The sequence below is a fragment of the Ochotona curzoniae genome, unplaced genomic scaffold (genome assembly GCF_017591425.1).
Source record: "Ochotona curzoniae isolate NIBS_2020 unplaced genomic scaffold, NIBS_Ocur_1.0 contig_605, whole genome shotgun sequence".
In the NCBI taxonomy this organism is placed as follows: Eukaryota; Metazoa; Chordata; class Mammalia; order Lagomorpha; family Ochotonidae; genus Ochotona; species Ochotona curzoniae.
This window is the reverse complement of record NW_024466491.1, coordinates 888183-907992: the sequence shown is the minus strand read 5'-3', so window position 1 is coordinate 907992 and position 19810 is coordinate 888183. Positions and strand designations below refer to the sequence as shown.

Here is a 19810-nt window from a genome sequence, read left to right as displayed (position 1 = left end):
GATTGGCACAGCACAAGCCATTGCAGCTGCTTGAGGAATGAAATATTGGACGGAAGATCTTCCTCTCTGTCTTTCTTCCTCTCTGTATATCTGACTTTCGAATAAAATAATTCTTTTTTTAAAAAAAAAGTAAAGGACCATTCACTATTTGAAAGGTGAGAGGCAGAGACATTGTCCGATCACCCACGATCACAACACCCTTAAACTGGCCCAGTCCAGAGCAGGAGCCCGGGGCTCTGTCTGGGTCTCCCACGCGGGTGCAGGGTCCCAAGCACTGGGCCATGCTCCGCTGCTTTCCCAGACCATTAGCAAGGAGCTGGATGGGAAGTACAGCAGCCGGGACTCGAACCTGCACTGGCCAGCTGCGGCAGGTCCCACAGGCTCACCTCGGGATCCCAGGAGTCTGACCTGCAGAGGGTCCCAACCTGGGCACGAGGGAGGGGATGGGGTCTGAGGCTGCCCTCTGCTGACCTGCCACCCTGCACCTGCCTGCCTGCCGATCCTCTGCACTCCACTGGCCTGCCGCCTGCCCACCAGTCCACCAGTCCACCATCCTCCACCGTCCCGCTGCCCTCCACCAGCTGCCCGGCCCTGCCTCACCTGTAGCAGCAACACTGAGTCAATGGAAGCAAAGTGCCCATCGGCCAGGCAGAAATACTCGGCCCGGCGCCCGTCCTCTGCCCAGCGTGCCAGGTGCTGCTCCAGCTCAATGCAGGCCGCTGGCCAGTCAAAGTCTTCCTCTGTGGGCATACCATGAGCAGAGGTGCCACCCCATGGCTCTGGGGACCCTCTCTCCACTCAGTCTCTACTCCAGGCTCCGGCCTCGAGCTCATGCACCCAGCACCACCCCCACCTCCAACGGGCCTAGCACTAAGCCTCTCCCCGCTGCACCCCAGGGACCCATGGGCCTCGTGGTGGGCACTAGGGGGGTACATCCGAGGAGACCCAGGGCTTCAGGGTCTGTGGTGGCTGGGGCTGACATATCTCACCACCTAAACAAGTCTCACCCGTTACTGCAGGCTACACTCAGAGTTTGCTATTCTTGGGTTTCCTCCTGTGAGGGGCAAGTGTGTTTTTCCTTTGAATGCCAAGGTCAACCTCGCCTAGCCCCTCCACAGTTGGGCTGTGTGTGGGCAGCAGTGGGATGCGCATACGGATCGGGCTCCGGGTCCGAGTCATCGTCCCAGGACCCTGTGGGAAGCTCCATGGTGACCGGGTGGGCGCGGCCGGCCGTGGCAGCTGTGGGCCCCGCGTCCTGTCTCCTAGGCAGCGAGAGGGCACTTCTGGTGCTGCCTGATGACGCCCAGCGCCGCGCCCCAGAACCTGCAGGCCTGGGATGGGTCTCGCTTGGCCCTGGACAGGGAAACTCGGACCCCACTACTTTGACACTACTCGCAAAGGCAAAGTGCCTTTTCCGGGTTCCCAATCCAAGGCTGAATTTGGGGGAGATGGGGAGGGGGCTTTTCATCGTGAGCCAGAGATCTGCTTCATCAAGCTCAGTGATGGATGGAACCCCAACGCCTGCTGTGTGAGCCGAGAGGTGCAGGGTCTGCGCAGCCGCCTCTCCCGCCCTGGACCCTCCCTGCTCGCCCTCTGCAGCCCTGGGTGTGCCAGGGGGACGCAGGTCGCGACCTTGTTCCTAGGGGACGCGAGAGGCTGTGGAGACCAAGGGGTTCACAAGAAACTGATCTTTACTCAACAAAGTTCTACACAAGCCACCGCCTCGGCGCCAATCCCCCGGCACAGCACGGGAACCCACGGAGAGGGTCCCCGGAGCCCTCGCGCAGGAGCGGGCAGGGGTGCGGAGGGCGAGGGAGGGGCCGCTGACCCAGGCCAGAGTGGGTCCGCAGCCCCGGGGTTGGGGGGGGGGGGGACGGGAGAGAGAGGAGAAGCTGAAGACTTCCTTGTGCAAAATAAAATAAAATAGAAAAAGAAAAAAAAATAAAATAAATTAAAATTAAATAGTTTTCTGTTGTTTAAAAAAAAAAAGAAAGAAAGGGCCGAGCAGAACCAGGGTCCCCCTTCCCCGAAGGCAGTCGGAGGCCCGCGGGTGGGCAGTCACCGTCCTGCACACCGCACAGCTCCCCAGAACTGCAATTACCCTGGGATCAAATGGTACTTTTCTAGAAAACTTTGCTGCTTTTTTTTTTTTTTTTTTTTTTTACAAATGGCTTCCAGAGACCTGCTCAAGTTTAACAGGGATGGGAAGAGAGAAAGCTGAGTTATGGAATGTGCACTCGGGATGGACGCAGGGCCTGACCCCGGCTGCGAAAGGCCACGGGTGGGGCCCGGGGCCCCGGAGGGACGGACGCCAGAGGACGGGCCCCCGACAGACTGCAAAACCTCCCAAGCCGGGGCAGTACAAAGTAGGCAAGAAATCATGTCCGGGGCCCCTCCCACCCTGCCTGCACCCCAACCCATCCCAGCTGCGCCTGGGCCCGCTGGGCACTGCATGGGCAGACGGCCCCAGGGTGGGGTGTGACGCACCAGGGCTCCTGGCCCTACCTGGGACTGGAAGTGGAGTCAGGGGCAGAGGGGCCAGGCCATACGCTGCTAAGGCTGCCCTCCTCCCAAAATACAACAAAAACTCCCCATAGGAGAGGTCCCAGCCCAGGGCCTTGCACCCGAGCCGGGAAGGAAAAGGGGCGGGCCGAGCAGGCCCTGGCGGCTTCACCCCGTGCGCAGGCCCCGGCTCCGGCCCAGGCTGCCCCGAGGCTGGCGGCTAGGGTGCGGGGCAGGCCCGAAGCGTGCATGTGCGGATGGGGACCCGCGTCTCCTCCCTCCTCCCTCCCCGCCCCGGCCGAGCCTCCCCCACCCCACGCCCACCAATCCCGGCACAACAGCAGAAGCGTCTTAAACTCTAGATGCGGGTTACACGCGAGGCCGTACGGGGTAACTCAGGGGTCACTAGCTACTGTCTCCATGCAGTCGGGGCTGGGGGACATCCCGGGGCGGGCGGCTGCGCGTGCCAGGGGGCGCGACCCCACGGCCCCCTCCACCTCCTGGGAGAGCCGGCTGCGGCCGGCCTGCCCTGTGCCTTCCTCCCCTCCTCCCTCGCGGCTGGCCCCAGTGGACTGCCTGAGATGACCCTGCCTAGAGGCCCAAGTCCCACCCCCCTCCCCTCCGTAGGATGAGCGTGGAAGCCCCCCACCTGCCCCCATGGCGGCCGGGCAGGCCCGGCGGGGCCGGTGAACGTGAACCGCACAACGGGGCGGCCGCCGTGTGGATGTGGGTCCCGCTCGCTCCTCCCTAACCCCCCTCGACCAGGGCACGGCGACTTCCGGACTCAGCGCGCTCCCCAGCAATCCCTCAGACGACGAGGCTGACAGACACCTGCGGGGAGGGTGAGGAGGGCGGGTCAGGGCAGGGGCTGGAGGGAGGGTGAGCTGGGCTCAAGGCAGGGGAGAGGCAGGCGGGTCAGGGCAGGAGCTCGAGGGAGGGGAGAGGAGGGTGAGCTGGGCTCAAGGCAGGGGAGAGGCAGGCGGGTCAGGGCAGGAGCTCGAGGGAGGGGAGAGGAGGGTGAGCTGGGCTCAAGGCAGGGGAGAGGCAGGCGGGTCAGGGCAGGAGCTCGAGGGAGGGGAGAGGAGGGTGAGCTGGGGCTGGAGGGAGGGGAGAGGAGGGCGGGCCAGGGAGGGGAGAGGCAGGCGGCTCAGGGCAGAGGCTCGAGGGAGGGGAGAGGCGGCAGGGTCAGGGAGGGGAGAGGTGGCAGGGTCAGGGCCGGCCCACCTGGCGGCTCACCTGGCAGTCCCTGCTCTCGCCTAGACGCCATAGAAGGCCGCCAGCCGCTCCTTGAGCAGCGGCGGGAACTGCTCCGAGAACTGCTGCCAGTTCTCCTCCCCGACCTGGTCTTTGAAGCCGTGGAGAATCTGCAGGGAGCCGGGGGGCGGGGGGGCGAGGGGGTGAGGGCGTGGGGCCGGCGCCCCAGCCACCGCCAGCCACCCCCAGCCACCCCCAGCCACCGCCAGCCACCCCCAGCCACCCCCAGCCACCCCCAGCCACCCTCCCAGCACAGGGCCTCCGAGCGGACCTCACCTTATAAAACATGTCCCGGAGGTCATCCTTCGGGCTCACCCAGGATGCTACAGCGTCGCAGAAGAAAATAAAGTCCTGGGACGCGAGGGGGTTGCCAGGTGAGGGGCGGCCCGAGTGCCCCCCGCGCCCAGCGGCCACCGCCCGAGCCCAGCGGCCCCACCTGCACCACGCCGCCGGGGTTGACTCCGATCATGACGCAGATGCCGCGGAAGGCAGAGTCCTTCTCCTCGTTGTCCCGGATGTTTCGCAGCGATGTGCACCTGCGGGCCGCGTGCAGCCGGTCAGCGAGGGCAACCCCGGGGGCAGGATGGGCACCTAGGGGCCAGGGGGAGGGGAAGGAGCCCTGGGCCACACCTCCCCACAGGGTGCGCAGGCACAAACACACACCACGGCCGGATGAACTGCTGCAGCATCGGGGCCACCTCCTGCGGGCACACGTAGCCCAGGCGGCCGATGGTGATGGCTGCAAGGGCAGAGGAACTCGTCAGGCGACGGCACGGTCCGTGGCGGGGCCTCGGCAGGAGGGTCCCCCCAGCCCTGCAGGTGCCCACCTGTGTTCTCCAGCAACGTCTTGGGCGTGTTGGGCCGGTTGATGATCTCCACCAGGTTGTTGAGGACCATCTGCACATAGGGCTGCATCTCTGCGCCTAGGGGACCCTCCCATCAGAGCGCTCCCTCCCACCACGGGGGGCCAGGCACAGGGCACCCCCCGCACACACCACAGGCTTCTGAGGTGCTTCTGACCCCGGGCTCTCCGAGGCATGCAGTGTCCCCATCAGAACAGCCGTCTCACTTGCCTCTTGGGAGACACAGTCTGGCTGTCTTGGCTCCAACCCCGAGAGAAACACTCAAACACATGGCCCTCCCTGCAGCCTGGCCACGACACACTCACACACACACACACACACACACACACACACACACACTTTCTCTCTCTCTCTCACCCACCTGCCCGCCCTGCCAGGGCCAGGAGCACCTACCCATCTGCATGCAGATCTCGCCGATGGCCCACGTGGCATTGTTGCAGACTGAGATGAACTCAGGGTTCAGGTTAGTGCCCAGGATGGGCATGAACTCCGCTGGTGGGGAGAAAAAAGGGGTGCTAAGCCAGCCAGGAAGCCAGCCAGCCAGGGGGAATGCCCCTGCAGCTGGCCGGGCAGGCCGCATCAGACAGTACGAATACATCCCAATCAGGTCACAGTCATCCCTGGGTGTTTGTGCATCACATGCGTGGCCCGGCAGGACAGGGCTGGGCAGGGGCAGGGCTGGAGTAGGGGCTGGGACTGGGGCAGGAGCTAGGACTGGGGAAGGGGCAGGAGCTAGGACTGGGGAAGGGGCTAGGACTGAGGCAGGCGCAGGACGGAGATGGGACTGAGGCAGGGGCAGGAACTAGGACTGGGGAAGGGGCTAGGACTGGGGCAGGGGCAGGAGCTAGGACTGGGGAAGGGGCTAGGACTGGGGCAGGGGCAGGAGCTAGGACTGGGGAAGGGGCTAGGACTGGGGCAGGCGCAGGACGGGGATGGGACTGAGGCAGGGGCAGGAACTGGGTCGGGGCAGGTAGGACTGGGGCAGGGACTGGGGAAGGGGCAGGGAGGACTGGGGCAGGGACTGGGGCAGGGGCAGGGGCAGGACGGGGCTGGGACTGGGGCAGGGACAAGGCCTGGGACAGAGCCCAAGGTGAATACTGTACCGATGCAGGGCTTGACGTGGATGAAGCAGGCCTTGGTGAGGTCTCCCAGGAGGGCAAAAGAACTCTGCCGCACCTCGGGCATCGAGTCCTGCCGGGTGAGAGGGCCTGGTGGGACATGGTGGCTGAGGGGCACCGCCCCATTCCATGTCCCCACACTGAGCTGCTGAAGTCTCCAGCTCACGTGTGTGAACAGTGCCCGGCACTTGGCTCCCATGCCCATGCCAACCATCACCCGGAAATATCCTGATGGGGGGAGGGAGCCCTGAAGGGTGTGCCAAGGACGGGTACACACTGGCAGGTCATGTGCCCCAGCTCTTGGGGTCTGGTAACCTAGTGGGGGAGGAACTGCACTGAGACTGATGCCAACCCCCAGCCTCAGCTCAGCACAGCCCAGACCGTGGGCACCTGGGGACTAAACCAGCGCATGGCAGCTGTCAGTCTATCCATGCATCCTTGAGCATGCAAACAAATGCAGACTATCACTCCGTAACCCCCTGGACGGTCATTTCACAGCTGTCCACGGTGCTGTGAAGTCATCTAGAGGGCTTAGAGCATGCCAGCACAGCCATGTCCTCACGTGCATGAATCTGGGGCCAGAGCCGGCCACTGTCTTCCTGCACATTCTGACACCTGCGGCAGCTCCTGAAGGGCCCAGAGAAGCCCCCTGCCAGGGTGGGTGACCTTGCTCAGGCCGCTGGGAGCCCCAGGACAGGCAGAGGGGGCACCCACCTGCATGCACTGGAACAGCAGCGTCATGATGTTGCTGCGGGCCACCAGCTGTTCCACATGGCCACCCAGGCCCTCGGCCAGGCCGCTCAGCAGGTCCAGCGCCACGATCATAAAGTCTTTGTCTGGGGCCTCGTACTGCTCTGGGTGCTGGGTGTACATCTGTGCGCAGAGAAGGGGGGGGGGGGGAAGAGATCAGAAGCGAGGGTCACAGGTCAGCCCTTGACAGCACTGCAGGCAGCTGGGGCGGGCACACTCACCATGGCCTGGGCCAGCGTCTTCTGCACCAGGGTGACGCAGCGCTGGTAGACGGGCTCACAGTAGGGCAGGAAGCCACTCTGCAGGGCAGTGGCCACCGACGACAGGCACTGGCGGGAAGGAGAGTGGAGGAGTCCATCCATTCTTGTGCCCCCGGGCCAGGGGGGGCAGGGTCACGGGGAGGCTGGGGGGCCGCTCACCTCCAGCAGGGGAAAGAGGTCCTTATCCTCATCTTTGAGCTCATTCCACTTCTGAATCAGCGGAGGCATCAGCTTCTGGATATACTCCTGCCAGGGCGACAGGAAGTTGGGCCACCCCCGGCAGCCTGGGGGTCTACTCCCAGAGGGATGGGGTCTGGGGTCATTGCTGGGGTGCAAGGGATCTCTGGGAGGCCTTTGTGGTTCTCCAACCCGTTCCCCCCGTGAGCTGGCATCCCTCGCTCCTACATAAACCCTCATGACAGCGCTCACCACGCAGGCTTATCGCCTCGCCCACTGGCATCAGGGCAGGGGCAGGGGACCAGGTCTGCTGCCTGCTTTTTCAGGGTCACCACACACACCCCCCCCCTCCCCCGGCATGCACCAGGACAGACAGATACTGCCACACTGGCGTCTCACCGGCTGGTTGAGGTGGTGGCCCACAGAGTCAGCCAGGGTGCCGATGGCGTCATAGAGGATGAGCAGGTTTTTGTGCTGGTACTTGCCGAAGGCAAAGACGAGGGTGTCCAGGATGTAGCTGAGGTAAGGCACCAGCTCCGTGCAGGCCTCCTCCTCCAGGGTAGCGAAGGCACTGTGCGGGGAAGGGGGCGGGGCGCGGAGGGGAAGCTTAGTGCACCCTCGCAGGTGGCACTGGGCCGGAGGTGGGCTGCGGAAACGTCAGGGGAGGTGCCCTCGGGATCAGCCAGTACGAATACGACAGAAATCAGGGCCACGTCAGCGGTCACAGGTGTCATCACATCCCAGGGTTATGTCGGGGTGCGGGGCCGTGGGGCAGGTCGGGCAGGGCCAGGGGAGGAGCACCTGCAGGCTGCCTCCTGCACCCTCTTGTTGCCATCCAGGATCCGCTGCAGCAGCTCGGTCATCAGGGGCTTGAGGTGCATGTCCGGCGGCTGGCTCACCACCCAGTGCGCGTAGCGGCTCAGCGTCCAGCAGGCGATGGAGCGCACCAGGGCCTTCTTATCCGACAGGCACTGGATGAGGTGCGGGATCAGCTCGGGCAGGTAGGGCACCATGCCCTGCATGCAGCCTGCAGCCACAGAAGGAGACAGGGGGGCACCCAGCTCAGCCGGGGCAGGGGGGCAGGGGCAGGCGGTAGGGGGCAGGACCAGCCAGGCCAAGGTCCAGCTGCCCTCTCAGATGCCCCAGTGCCCCCCTGGGAAGGCTGAGCAGAGAGCAGACACACCTCCTCTCATTTCATCTTGCCCGTTACATCACTCCTTAGCTCAAAAACCTGGGGTGGGCATCTGACACACACATACCGAGCACCCCGGACTGTCGAGGACCCCAGCCCTTGGGCCGTCCTCTGCTGCCTCCCCAGGCACATGAGCAGGGAGCAGGATGGGAAGTGGAGCAGCCGGGATTCAAACTGGTGACCACAGAGTAAGCCGGCATCTCACACAGCGGCTTTGCGTGCCATGCCACAGTGCCTGCCCCTAAAACCATTCTTATGAAATGAAACGCAAGTGTTCCTGGCAAAACACAGGGGTCATTCCGATCACTGGTATGGAGGCTGGCACTGGCACGGAGCCAGGTAAGGCCGCTGCTCAACAGCCATGTCTCCCATTGGCTGCTCCACTTACACTCCCTGCTCCTGGTTCCTTTATCCTGGGAGACAGTGCCTAGTGGTCCCAATGCTCGGGCCCGGTCACCGACCACCGATGCCAGCAGAAACCTGGGTGGCACTCCAGGCTCCTGGTATTGGCCCGGCCGAGCACTGCCTGGGCATTTTGGTTGGGGTGGGGCCGAACCACACTGGTTAGAAGATCCGGCCTCTGTTCCTTTCAAATAAAGTGAGTAGAAGTAAACTAAACCAAAGCCCCCAGAGCTGGATTCTGCTGTCGTTGTCTGAACTCTCAGCGTGGGCCTAGACATTCCCGAAGCCCTCCTGCAATGCAACGTGTTTGTCACATCCAACCAGGTACGCTGGGTGACAGGACCAAGGCTGGGAAGCTGCTGTGAAGAGGCTCCGGGAAGAGCAGGCAGAGGGCCCCTGGCCCGGCGTGCATGCCGCCCCCCTGGTGCAGCCCTGGAGTGGGGGGTTCTGTGCTTCTCTAACCAGTCAGCTAAGCAAGAGCACCGGTGCTCCTGGGCCGCGGCCGTTTAACAGGACTCTGCCCGCGTGCCTCGCCAGCTTGCCTTCAACTCCCTGCTCAGACTGGACCATAAGCGTGAGTCGCGTCTGAACTACTATTCTGTTAAGTGTGTCTAAACTGGAACCCTGGCAATAAGCTCTGTCGGTTGCCCAAGAGAGCGCTGACCACTCCTCCCTAGGGACAAGGTAAACCTGCACGTCTTCTTGGGGCTCCAGGAATCCTGCCGACCCGAGCAGCTAGCTCTGGGCTGAACTGAAGACACGCAGCTGCTGAGCAGCCTGAGGTCCTGCTGTACCCCGGATGGAGCAGGCGAGGGGGGCACTGCCTCTAGGTCTGTGGGGCTGCAAGGGTGCGGAGGGGAGGTGTGGGCCAGGGCCCGTATTTGGGGGGGCGGGGTGCGGCCTTACCCTCGGCGATGGCGCCCAGCACCAGGATGCCCGACTCTTTGACGACCCACTCGGGGTGGAAGAGGAGGCCCTTGAGCAGCGGCAGCAGGTGTGGCAGCAGCTCCTCCCGGAACACGTTGGCCAGGACGTCCAGCGCAGCCGCCGAGCACTTTCCTGGGAGGCGCGTGTGCAATCAGGGGGGGGGCCTTGCTCAGAGCAGCCGCCAGGGCCTACCCGCACCCCCCCCCGACCCCGTGCCGGGGCCAGCGCTCCCAGCCCAGGGTCCCCGCGCCACCCACTCAGGTTCCAGTCAGACAGGGCGTCGTCGTCATCGTCGTCCTCCGCGTCCTCCGAGGCGTCGGGCCTCTCTGCCTCGTGGGGCAGCGTCACGGTGCGCGACTTGTGGAAGCGCGGCTTGATGTCCTGCTCGCTGTCCGGCACGGCCTCGTCTTCCTCCACGTCCCCCTGGGGGCAGCCCGGGTGGGGAGGACCGCTGAGCGCCGGCTCCTCCCTGGCCCCGATGGCCATGACCCCCGCCCACCTTCCCCCCAAAAGCCGGGGGACCTGCCTGACCTTGAGCAAGATGATGTCGATCTCAGAGTATTTCATCCCGTTCACCAGAATTGGGATCAGCCTGCAGGTGGAGAGAGACGGCTGGGGCTGGGGCAGGCGCCTGGGAGCCCCGGGGTGCCATCCACCTGTCACCCTGTCACTCTCCTTTGGAAATGAGTCTCAGCCGCCAGGGAGGCTCTGGTCCCAGACCCCAGAACCCACCGGAGGAGACTGGGGCAACTGTCCCCAGACCCAAGCCCCTCACAGAAGTTGGCAAGAGGGCATGCCTGAGAAAGCCGACCTCCCGCGAGTGCAAGCCGGGGGACTCGGAGGCTCGGAGCACCTGGATCGGGCTGTGCCTGAAGCTGCCTCCTAAGGTCATTAGGGGCCATGCTATTCAACCGTGACGCAAACCGACCGACCGACTGACCGAATGTCCCTGGGGTCCCCCCAAGAGGACGCTGACCTGAGGGGAGGGGGGGGGCACTCACTGGACCAGATGCGAGGCCAGGACCTCTTTGCAGATGGGCTGCTCGGCCAGCGTCAGCCAGAACTCGCAGGCCTCCAGGGCCACGTTCTCGTCATGGTCTTGGGTCCTCTGCAGCATGTACTGGGGGGCACAGGGGCGGAGGCTGAGGCCGGGGCCCGGGCGGCGGGGGGAGGGGGAGGGGGGCAGCTCCCCCCGCCGTGCACACCTGGATGATGCTATGCATGTGGGGGATCAGCCGGTCAATCCGCACCTCCAGGAGCATCACGAGCGCGCGGCACACGTTCTTTCGCACCTCAGGGTCGTCGTCCACGGCCAGGGCGAACAGGTGCTGTGCGGCCAAGGTCGGGGTCAAGCTGCCGCCGCCGCCGCCACCACCGCTGCCACAGCCGAGCAGCCTCGGCCCTCCTCCTGCCACCCACCCCGCGGGCCGGCGACCCACCTCAATGAACGTATCTATGTTGTCCATCAGCGCCTGGGCCCGGTCCATGATGAACTGGTTCACGCAGGCTATGGCGTGCGACCTGGTGGGAGGTGGGGGGGAGGGCAGCCAAGCAGGAGGGTCACCCCCCCTCCCCCGAGCTGGCCTAGCCCTCCCCAGCCCCTCCTCAACCAGGGGTGCACGGCACCCACCGGATCTTGGGGCTACAGTGCTTGAAGAACTGCAGGAACTTGGGGATCATGATGTTGAGGGGCCTGTTGAGCGCGTCGCTGTCCAGGAGCTCCGAGGAGTCTTCGCAGATCTTCTGCAGGGCTCCGAAGGCACCCTGTGTGAACAAGTGGGGTACCGTGGAGGGGCGTGCCCGCCCCCAGTCCCAGCTCTGCCCCACTCCCCCCACTCCCCGCTGGCCCGGCAGGTGGGGGGCCTACCTCGCACGTGTTGTAATCCTCCGAGTTAAGCAGGTTGCACAGCTGGGGCAGCAGCTCCGGCCACATCTGCAGCTCGCCCTTGGAAGCGATGGTGGTGATGAGAATGCCTGTGATGGTGGTGATGGTGGCAGGGGGGGTGGAAAAGGAGGCAGCCTCAGGCTGGGCGAGGCTGCCCAGCCCTGCCGCCCGCTCCGAGGGGTGGGCGCTCGGTCACACAGGAGCACATCGCCTGCCCCCACCCCACCCCTGTCACCCCAGCTCGGACTCTGGAGGTACAGGGGTGTAATACAGCAGTAAGGACTACGGGAGGGGGAGAAACTGCACACGGGGCGGGCCGCGTGAGGGAACCAGCACCCAGGCAAGGGGGGGGGGTGGTCCAGCGAGGGCAACGGCCCAGGGCGAAGTGCTCACCCTCGGGCCCCAGGTGCCCGCCCTGGAGCATGGTATTGTCGCTCCACCCAGAAAGCGGTGCCACAAGATGGCAGCGTTGCACACGCTAAGCAAACCTCGACTCCCGGGCGAGGACAGGACCTGTAGCCAGGTCAGCAGCACCCACGGGATGGGATCAGAATCCTCAGCCCCGTCAGCCGAGCCAGCTGAGCCTCTGGGCACTCAGACCTCGGCGAGGACAGTGTGCCAGACCCTCGGCATTCGGCTCCCAGCTGCGGCCTCCTCCCTCCCCGCCCAGGCCTCTGTGCACTTTCACCGAGACCTTGTTAACCATTCGATCCCTCCCATAAAACTGCAGTGTGGGACCCAGGAGTCAGCTCAGTTGGCCAATCCTCCCTTTGCAAGAACCTGGGGATCCCACACGGGGATCCGGTTGTCTCCCACGCGGGTGCAGGGTCCCCAAGGCTTTGGGCCGTCCTCCACTGCTTTCCCAGGCCACAAGTAGGGAGCTGGATGGGAAGCGGGGCCGCCGGGACACGAACTGGTGACCGTACGGGATGCCAGCACTGGGAAGGGAAGTCGTGCTGCCACCCGCACCAGGACTAGCCAACTGAGCCCTCATGTCATGCCTTTCTTTTCTTTCGAGATTTCTTTATTTATTTGCAAGGCTGACGGAGAAAGAGAGGAGAGAGATCGGTGTATTTGTTTAGTCACTTCCCAAATGGCTGCAAAGGCCAGGCTGAGCTAGGTCCTCGGCCAGGAGTCTGGAACACTACCCTGGGCACTGGCAGGGACGGCAAGCGGAGCAGCCAGGACTCAAATGGGCAACCCTACAGGATGCTGGAGCTGCAGCAGCGGTGGTTTGATCCGCTGTGCCACGTTGCACCAATGGCTACAACCGTGAACACAGAACTTGCAGAAATGAGATCTGACTGTCCCCGGACCACAGCCTGGCAGGCAGAAAGCTCGTGAAGTCCAGATTCTTCTACAGGCCTCAGGGTGGGCGCTGCTCGGCCTAACAGATCCTCCGCCACAGGCAGCAATCACACGGCCAGCTAACAGGCCCCAGTTCCCGGCTCAGGTTAAAGACTATTTTTGTCTTACTGCCTTCGTTTTTAAGGTTACGTTCCCTCGAGAGCAAGTAAGCCTGCCTCTCCGTTTAAAACAGTTCTATGTCATCTCCTCAGCCATGGGCACTGTGGCGCAGGGCAGCTGGGGACACCTGCATCCCCCTTCAGGGTGTTGCTTCAAGTGCACGCTGCTGTGCTTCGGGTCCGGATTTCTGGTAATGCCCCTTGGGTCTCTGCCCCACCCGCGTGGGAGCCCCAGATGAAACCCCTGGCTCCTGGCCTCAGCCTGGTCCAGCCCCGGCTGCAGGGGCAGCATTCGGGAGCGAGGCAGCAGGGACCCGGATGGAGCCCCTGGCTCCTGGCTGCAGTGGGCATTCCAAGAGTGAAGCAGCAGGCACATGCTCTCTCTTCCTCTTTGCTCTGCCTTTTACCCAAAGAAGAGAAGTCACTTTTTAAAATTAATGGGGAGAGGAGCCAGCACAGTGGCACCTGCATCCCATACAGGCACCAGCTCGTGTCTCACTCACTCCGCTTCCCATCCAACTCCCTGTTACTGTGGCTGGGCTAGGTGCTTGAGCCCCTGTAGCCCCATGGGAGACCAGGGGACAACCCTGGCTCCTGGCTTCCCATGGCTGAGCTCTGACTGCTACGCTCATCTGGGGAATGAATGGATGGATGGATGGAAGATCTCCATCTGACCTCTTGGAGGATACAATGGATAGGGGGATTGAACCTGTAAAATGGCTCACATTCAGGGCTGGCACCCAACCGCGGAGATGGCTTCTCTTGGGTTCTCAGCAGGCAGCCCAGGATCGTCCTGGGGCAGCCTTGTAGGGGCCAGGAGACCCCACTGCAAAAAACTACGTGGCCTCGTGGCGCTCTCCCCCCCTTAGGGCCCAGGACCCTGGGGGTGACGGGAGCGTGGGGCAGGCCCGGCTGTACCAGGATGTGGCCCTATGCAGGGAGCCTCCTGGGTCGGATGGTCAGCGCAGCCACCACCCCAGCCCGGGGGCGGAGGGGGGTCCTCAGCGGCTGCCCACCCCCCCAGCCGCCCCCCTCACCAATGGTGGCGCGGATGAGCGAGGAGGCGTCTCCGATGTTATTGAGGCACTCCTGTTTGATGAAGTCGGCCACGGGCGGCGGGAAGCTGTGGTAGTGAGCCTTCACGTTGTTCTTCAGGATGAGGCCGCTGAGCGAGCGCGTGGGCTCATCTGGGCGGGGTGGGCGTTGCGGGGGAGGGGAGGGAAGAGGGTCGGCATCTGAGCTCCCGGTCCTCCCCCCCCCCCCCCCAGGACCCCCCCCCCCCAAGCCCCGAGAGACTGGCACAGATACACGGGACCTACCTTCCGACTTGAGCCGGGTTAGCACAAAGATCAAATAGTTGTTGAAGTCGGGGAACTGGTTGAGCTGTTTGAGTTTCTGGCGGGCTGTTAAGGGGCCTGGGAGACCGGGGTGTTCCGGGGTGGGGGATGGGGGTGGCGGGCACGCAGACGCCTCCGCTGCTGCTCGGAGCCAGCGGGCTAACCGCTGTGCCCACTCCACACGGGGCTCTGCGCACGTCACAGCAATAGGCACAGCCAGTAAAGCCATCTGCTTTGCCGTCAGCATCCCATCCGAGCAGCGGTTCAAGTACCGGCTGCTCCCTGCCAGTGCGCCTGGGGGGTGTTGGCGCGGGGGGGGGCGCGGGGAAGTAGCGACAGATGGCTCAAGGGGTGCTTGGATCCCTGCATCCACGTGGGAGACCCAGCCGGGGCCCCCAGATCCCACCTGACCAGTATGACCATTGGGGGAAGTGAACCAGCAGGGACAAGAGGCCGTAGCGCCTGGCACCCCTGGGAAGGGATGGAGACCCCGGGGTTTCGCTGTGTTTCCTAGCTGCCACCCAAAACTGCCTGTTTTACTGAAAACAACAGTGGAACCCAGACAATCAAGTGCAATTTGCTCTGGTTCTCCGTGTCTGTCCTTCTCGTTTATAAACAAGCCAGACGAAGGCATTTTACCCAGGGTCACAAAGAAACAGGAGGGTCACCTTGGCATGCCCCCACCCAGCCTTCTTCCACAGCTGTTACCCCAGCAAGCCTCAGTTTCCCCAACTGCAGAATGGGTCGAGGCGCAGTCCCTTGCTTGCCCTCATCCAGTTGGAAGCACAGCACCCCTTCAGCTGCCTTTCAAGGCCTTCACGGTAACCCCACCAGCTCTGGGCCCCGGCACGGGGGCCCCAAACCTGGGGCCCTCGGGTGGGAGGGAGGGCAAGCTGGCGGGCTGCGGGGGCCCAGGCACGGGTCCCCCAGCCCCGGAAGTTAGGACGGAAGGATACATCCTGCACAATGCGTTGCGTGGCCGTGTTGGGCGACTGCGAGTCTTTGAGCAGCTGTAGGACCTGTTGCAGGCCCTGCTCGTCCGGCTGCCAGTCCATGGCGCGAGGCGAGCTGCGGGGGTAGGGGCCAGGGTCAACGCTGCGTTTCTGGGGCTCCGTGAGAGACCCGGCTGGAGACCCCGTGGTGGTGGTGGTGGTGGTGGTGATGGTAGGGGAGGTGGCTGCTGCAGAAGCGGCCGCATGACGGTGAGCGCGCCCTCGGCGGACAGGCGGGGGGCGCCGATCCACGCCCGCCCATGTGCGGGGTCCCCCCCGCCAGCTGCGCCAACCTCGGCCTCGCAGCCTCGGGAGGCTCGGGAGCGCAGCTGGGGAGATGTGGAAGCGGCCTAGGGGCGGCGGGGCCCGGCGGGTCCTCATGGGGCCCAGCGTGCAGCTCGGATCCCAAGGCGGCCCATGCCGCTGCCGCTGCTGCAGCTGCTGCTGCCGCCGCCACCCCCGGCTGCTGCCGCCGGCGCCCAGGGCTCCCCCTCCCTCTCCGGGCGAAGACCCAGCCGCCTCCACGTCCAGGGACCCCGCCCCAGACGGCGTGAGCGCCCCGGCCCCCGTGGTCGTCTCCCCAATGCAGGCGCCAGTCTATCTCAAGATGTGCCCCCAAACACAGACACACACACTTTTTCCCTTTCCCCAGCCGCCCTGAGCTGCGACCCCCAGCAGCACCCCTCCAGCTACCAGCACCACCACTTGCTCCAGCAAAGTGCAAGGCCCCAAAAGCGCCCTGCTCGCTGCTGCTGCTGCTGCCGCCGCCTCCCGCTTATCCGACCCTTCCCAGCCCCCCTTGGATAGACGGATCTGGACCAGGAGCCCCCCCCCCTGGATTGCTGCCGCTCTCCTCCCGCTTATCCGACCCTTCCCAGCCCCCCTTGGATAGATGGATCTGGACCAGGAGGAGCCCCCCTGGACCACCGGCTTCCAGCTCAGCAGCAGCAGCAGCAGCAGCAGCAGCAGCAACTCCCGCTGTCTCCAATCCCAGTGCGGCCAGCCCACCCCCCCCTTGGGTCCCGCAGCGTCCCCCGCACCCACCACCATCACCCCCCGGGCGAGGCCTGAGCGAACATTCCCCTCGTCAACGGACCCCCGAGCGCCCCCCGAGCGCCGCCGCGTCGCCTTTCCCCAAGCCAGGCCAGGCCAGGCCGTCCTCCAGGACGCCCCTCTTTCTCCACACACACACCCCAACTTGTGGCGGGGTCCCCATCCCCAGCCGACACACACCCGGTCCTCGCGGCGTCCCCCCACGACGACGACCCCCGGCCCGGCTCGGCTCGGCTCGGCTCGGCTCGGCCCGGCTCGGCCCGGCTCGGCTCTGCCGCCGCCCCCTCCCCCTCCCCGGCCGTTCCCCCGGCCTCTCTCCCGGTCAGTGAGGCGCGGTTCCCGGAGGCTCGGGGATGGAGGAGGGAGGGCGGCGGAGGCGACGGAGGCGCTTAGGCCCGGAGTCCGCCCGGCTACCCACACACACACACACACACACACACACACGCACGGCAGGCCGCGGCCCAGCGTGGCCGCGCTCCCCGGAGTGTGCCAGGCCCCACTCACCCGGGAAGCCAAGCACGGCGGGCGGGCGGGCGGCCCCGAGCCCCGCGCGCGCGCGCGCAAAGAGGAAGCCGCACCGACGGACTCCAAAAAAAAAAAGAAAAGAAAAGGGAAAAAAAAAAAAGAGAGAAAAAGGGAGCGAGAGAGCGAGAGAAAAAACGCGGCCGCAACTGAGCCGGCGCGGCCTCCGTACGCCGTTCAAACTGGCCCGACGCAGCCAATCGGAGAGATGCAGCCGCCGCACGTGACCTGCTCCCTCCCCCTCCCCCGCGGACACTCGGCCCAGCCGAGCGCCTGTCACGTGACACAGCCCGCGGCGCGGGGCGGGCCTCTCTGTCCCGGCGGTCCTCCACGCGTCTCGGTGGCTCCCGGTTGTCCACGCCGGCCCTTTGGCGGGAGCCGCAAACGCTCCGTGATGGCGCGCGTGGAGGACGACGAGGAGCAGGAGCAGGAGGAGCCGCGCTCCAGCCGCCTCTGCCCGCCGCTCTCGGGGCCGGAGCCGCGTGGGCCGCGCCTTGGAGCGAAACGTTCCCTGGGCCGTGGCCGGAGGCCGTGCACCGTGGCCAGCCAACATTGACCAGGCGCGCCCCGCACCGTGCGGAGGGCAGGGGTCCCGAGCTCCTCCTTGGTCCCCCTCCCCGGGGGAGCACACTCGCTCCTTCCCGGCTGTGCGCTCGTTCGTTCCCGGGAAGCAAGCACTGACAGCTTGCAGGCCGTGTTAAGTCCCTAGGAGGGTCCCCAGGGTGCGGGGCACCCAGGACCACCCCGGCCCGAGGAGGGTCCCCAGGGTGCAGGGCACCCAGCACCACCCTGCCCCCCGAGGAGGGTCCCCAGGGTGCGGGACACCCAGCACACTCTGCCCCGAGGAGGGTCCCCAGGGTGCGGGACACCCAGCACACTCTGCCCCGAGGAGGGTCCCCAGGGTGCAGGGCACCCAGCACCACCCTGCCCCGAGGAGGGTCCCCAGGATGCGGGGCACCCAGCACCACCCTGCCCCTCGAGGAGGGTCCCCACCACCCTGCCTTCCGAGGAGGGTCCCCAGGGTGCGGCGCACCCGGCACCACCCCAGCCCGAGGAGGGTCCCCAGGGTGCGGGACACCCAGCACCACCCTGCCCCTCGAGGAGGGTCCCCACCACCCTGCCCCTCGAGGAGGGTCCCCAGGGTGCGGCGCACCCGGCACCACCCCAGCCCGAGGAGGGTCCCCAGGGTGCGGGACACCCAGCACCACCCTGCCCCTCGAGGAGGGTCCCCACCACCCTGCCTTCCGAGGAGGGTCCCCAGGGTGCGGGGCACCCAGCACCACCCTGCCCGGCCTGAAACATGTGCGCCCCGAGGCCGCGCTTTGTGTTGTGACTGGCGGGCGGGTGTGGGTGGTAGGGCGAGGGGCGTCTCTGGTCCCACCGTCCTGGGTGTCCCACAAAGCCAGCTGTCCCTGGTGGAGGGGGCCCGCCTGGGCTGCTGCCCGCTGCTGCAGGGCCCTCCTTCCCTCCACACGCGGCCACAATGGCCGGAGCTGGGCTTCGTGCAGGCGTCCCACGTGTGGGCCATCTTCCTCGGCTTCCCCCTGTCCTCCGCCTTAGCCGGGAGAGCTGCCTCAGGTGGACAGTGCCCACCCCACCCTCATCTATTGCCTCTGCAGCTTTTTTTTTTTCCCCAAATATTATGCCGTTTCCAACAGCTCTTACTTCCAGTAAGAAGTACCAAGTGCTCAACCGAGAATGAAAACCAAAATGAGCTGTCATTTCACTTCCCGCCCCAGAGCAGGTTCGAGTTGGCGGTGGGACGACAGGGTCCTTGCCTCTGAACTTGCTCGAAGTTAGCTCCAGCTGTAAAAGTGTCAAAGGAGCCGGAACCACAGAGAGTCTAAATGGCTTTACCCCAGATCACACGGCAAGCAGGCACCAAAATAGCGCCAAGCCTGTGCTGTTTGACTCACCGAACCTTCAATTCCCTCCCCACCTCCTTCTTTCAACATTTCCCAGGTCGGGGCAGGCTGAAGGGCTGCGCGCAAGGAGGCGCCCGGCCCTCCGACTCCTCTGACCGAGCTGGGTGGCACGGGCGACCTACTTCCCTGGCTTCCTTTTTAAAAGATCCAGCGGTTGCTGCTGGCTTTGGAAGGGGAAAGAGGACGAGTTCGCGGCCCGTTCCCCCACGCCTGGGCCGGCTCAGCAGCCACCCCCCACCCAGGAGGGACAGGGTGGGCGTGTGGGCAGGTGCTCCCTTCGGCAGCCTGGGATGTGCCCCCAAGCACCTGCCCTACCCCACCCCTTATGTCATCACCCTCTCCGGCGGTCGGTCATCCTTGGCTGCCTGGCATCCTCTGTGTCCCCTTGGCATAGCTCACCCCCAGCGCCCACCCAGACTACGTCACCGGCAACCCGACCTCTGTTACAAAGGGCATCCTGCATCCCCCCCCCCACACACACTGCACCTGGGGGGGACAGGAGGCGGCCAGGGGACCCCCCCCCACCCTCCACAGGCAGACACCTCTCCTGTTCTCCCCCATCTGGCCCAAGGGACACGCAGAACCACCTGGGGACCTGCTTCCTCAGCTCCCTGCCTGCCGTGGGGACCAGGTTGTGGCTTGGCGGTTAAGCCGGGTGTGCCCTCACTGCGTCCCGTGCAGGAGAGCCCGGGCGGCTGACGTGCTAGCATGCCTGCTGCTCACGCGGAAGCCCCAGAAGGAAGATCTAGGCTCCAGGCTTCGCTAGCTGCTGGGGGCCCACTTGGGGCACGAAATAAAACAGCAGATAAGAACATCTTGGTCTTAAAACTCTGCCTTTGGGATGGATGTAATTTTAATAAAGCGGTTATCCCTATCCCGGGCTTGTTAGCTGTCGCTATTCCGGCCGTTTCCTCCTCTGCCTGGTCCCGTGTCCTGCTGCCCAGGGAGGGTAGCTGCGGCCCGTCCGGTGCCCTGTTGGCCTCCCGGGGCCTCAGAACAATCTTTATCAACAGCAGGCACAGGCACTCACTCACAGGTGCTCGAAGAACCACTAGGTCCCACACGGGGCAAGCCTCCACGAGGCTGCAGCTCCTGAACCTCCCACTCCATCATTCCTGACCCCCCGCCCACCCCCTTCGCTCACGGCCAAGGGCTTTCGACTGGGTGGGCGCGGAGCAGACAGAC

The 19810-nt window shown here is 65.0% G+C and overlaps 1 protein-coding gene and 1 non-coding gene across 4 annotated transcripts; both read right to left on the bottom strand.

Moving 5' to 3' along the window:
• Positions 1–2389: 2389 nt before the first annotated feature.
• On the bottom strand, positions 2390–16772 carry TNPO2 (transportin 2). 3 transcript variants are annotated; one of them, XM_040990411.1, is made up of 25 exons: positions 16683–16772; positions 15090–15201; positions 14116–14191; positions 13834–13983; positions 11313–11419; positions 11076–11209; positions 10885–10966; positions 10651–10773; positions 10447–10565; positions 9977–10037; positions 9703–9868; positions 9425–9577; positions 7726–7951; positions 7324–7495; positions 6907–6993; positions 6709–6816; positions 6452–6610; positions 5723–5810; positions 5013–5111; positions 4584–4673; positions 4420–4495; positions 4193–4292; positions 4033–4107; positions 3739–3866; positions 2390–3333 (listed from the first exon to the last, which is right to left on the bottom strand). In XM_040990411.1, exons 2-24 carry the CDS (start codon positions 15186–15188, stop codon positions 3759–3761), a joined length of 2658 nt encoding a protein of 885 aa, XP_040846345.1. In that variant the 5' UTR covers positions 15189–15201; positions 16683–16772; the 3' UTR covers positions 2390–3333; positions 3739–3758. The 3 variants fall into 3 exon arrangements, with proteins under 3 accessions (XP_040846345.1, XP_040846342.1, XP_040846343.1); XM_040990408.1 differs by lacking the exon at positions 16683–16772 and having other exon boundaries at positions 4584–4679; positions 15090–15217; XM_040990409.1 differs by lacking the exons at positions 2390–3333; positions 16683–16772 and having other exon boundaries at positions 3737–3866; positions 4584–4679; positions 15090–15260.
• LOC121163442 lies at positions 7598–7667 on the bottom strand. Its single transcript, XR_005884885.1, has one exon. It is a non-coding gene; the product is annotated as a small nucleolar RNA SNORD41 (small nucleolar RNA).
• Positions 16773–19810: the final 3038 nt, after the last annotated feature.

Bases quoted from the DNA above. Each gene is read 5' to 3' on its own strand.
- TNPO2 (XM_040990409.1), bottom strand. From the start codon at position 15,188: ATGGACTGGCAGCCGGACGAGCAGGGCCTGCAACAGGTCCTACAGCTG. The intron at 14,192-15,089 runs GTATCCTTCCGT...ACAGCCCGCCAG, and splicing joins CGCAACGCATTGTGCAGGAT to AAACTCAAACAGCTCAACCA. The intron at 6,817-6,906 runs GTGAGCGGCCCC...CCTTCCCGCCAG, and splicing joins ACCTCTTTCCCCTGCTGGAG to TGCCTGTCGTCGGTGGCCAC.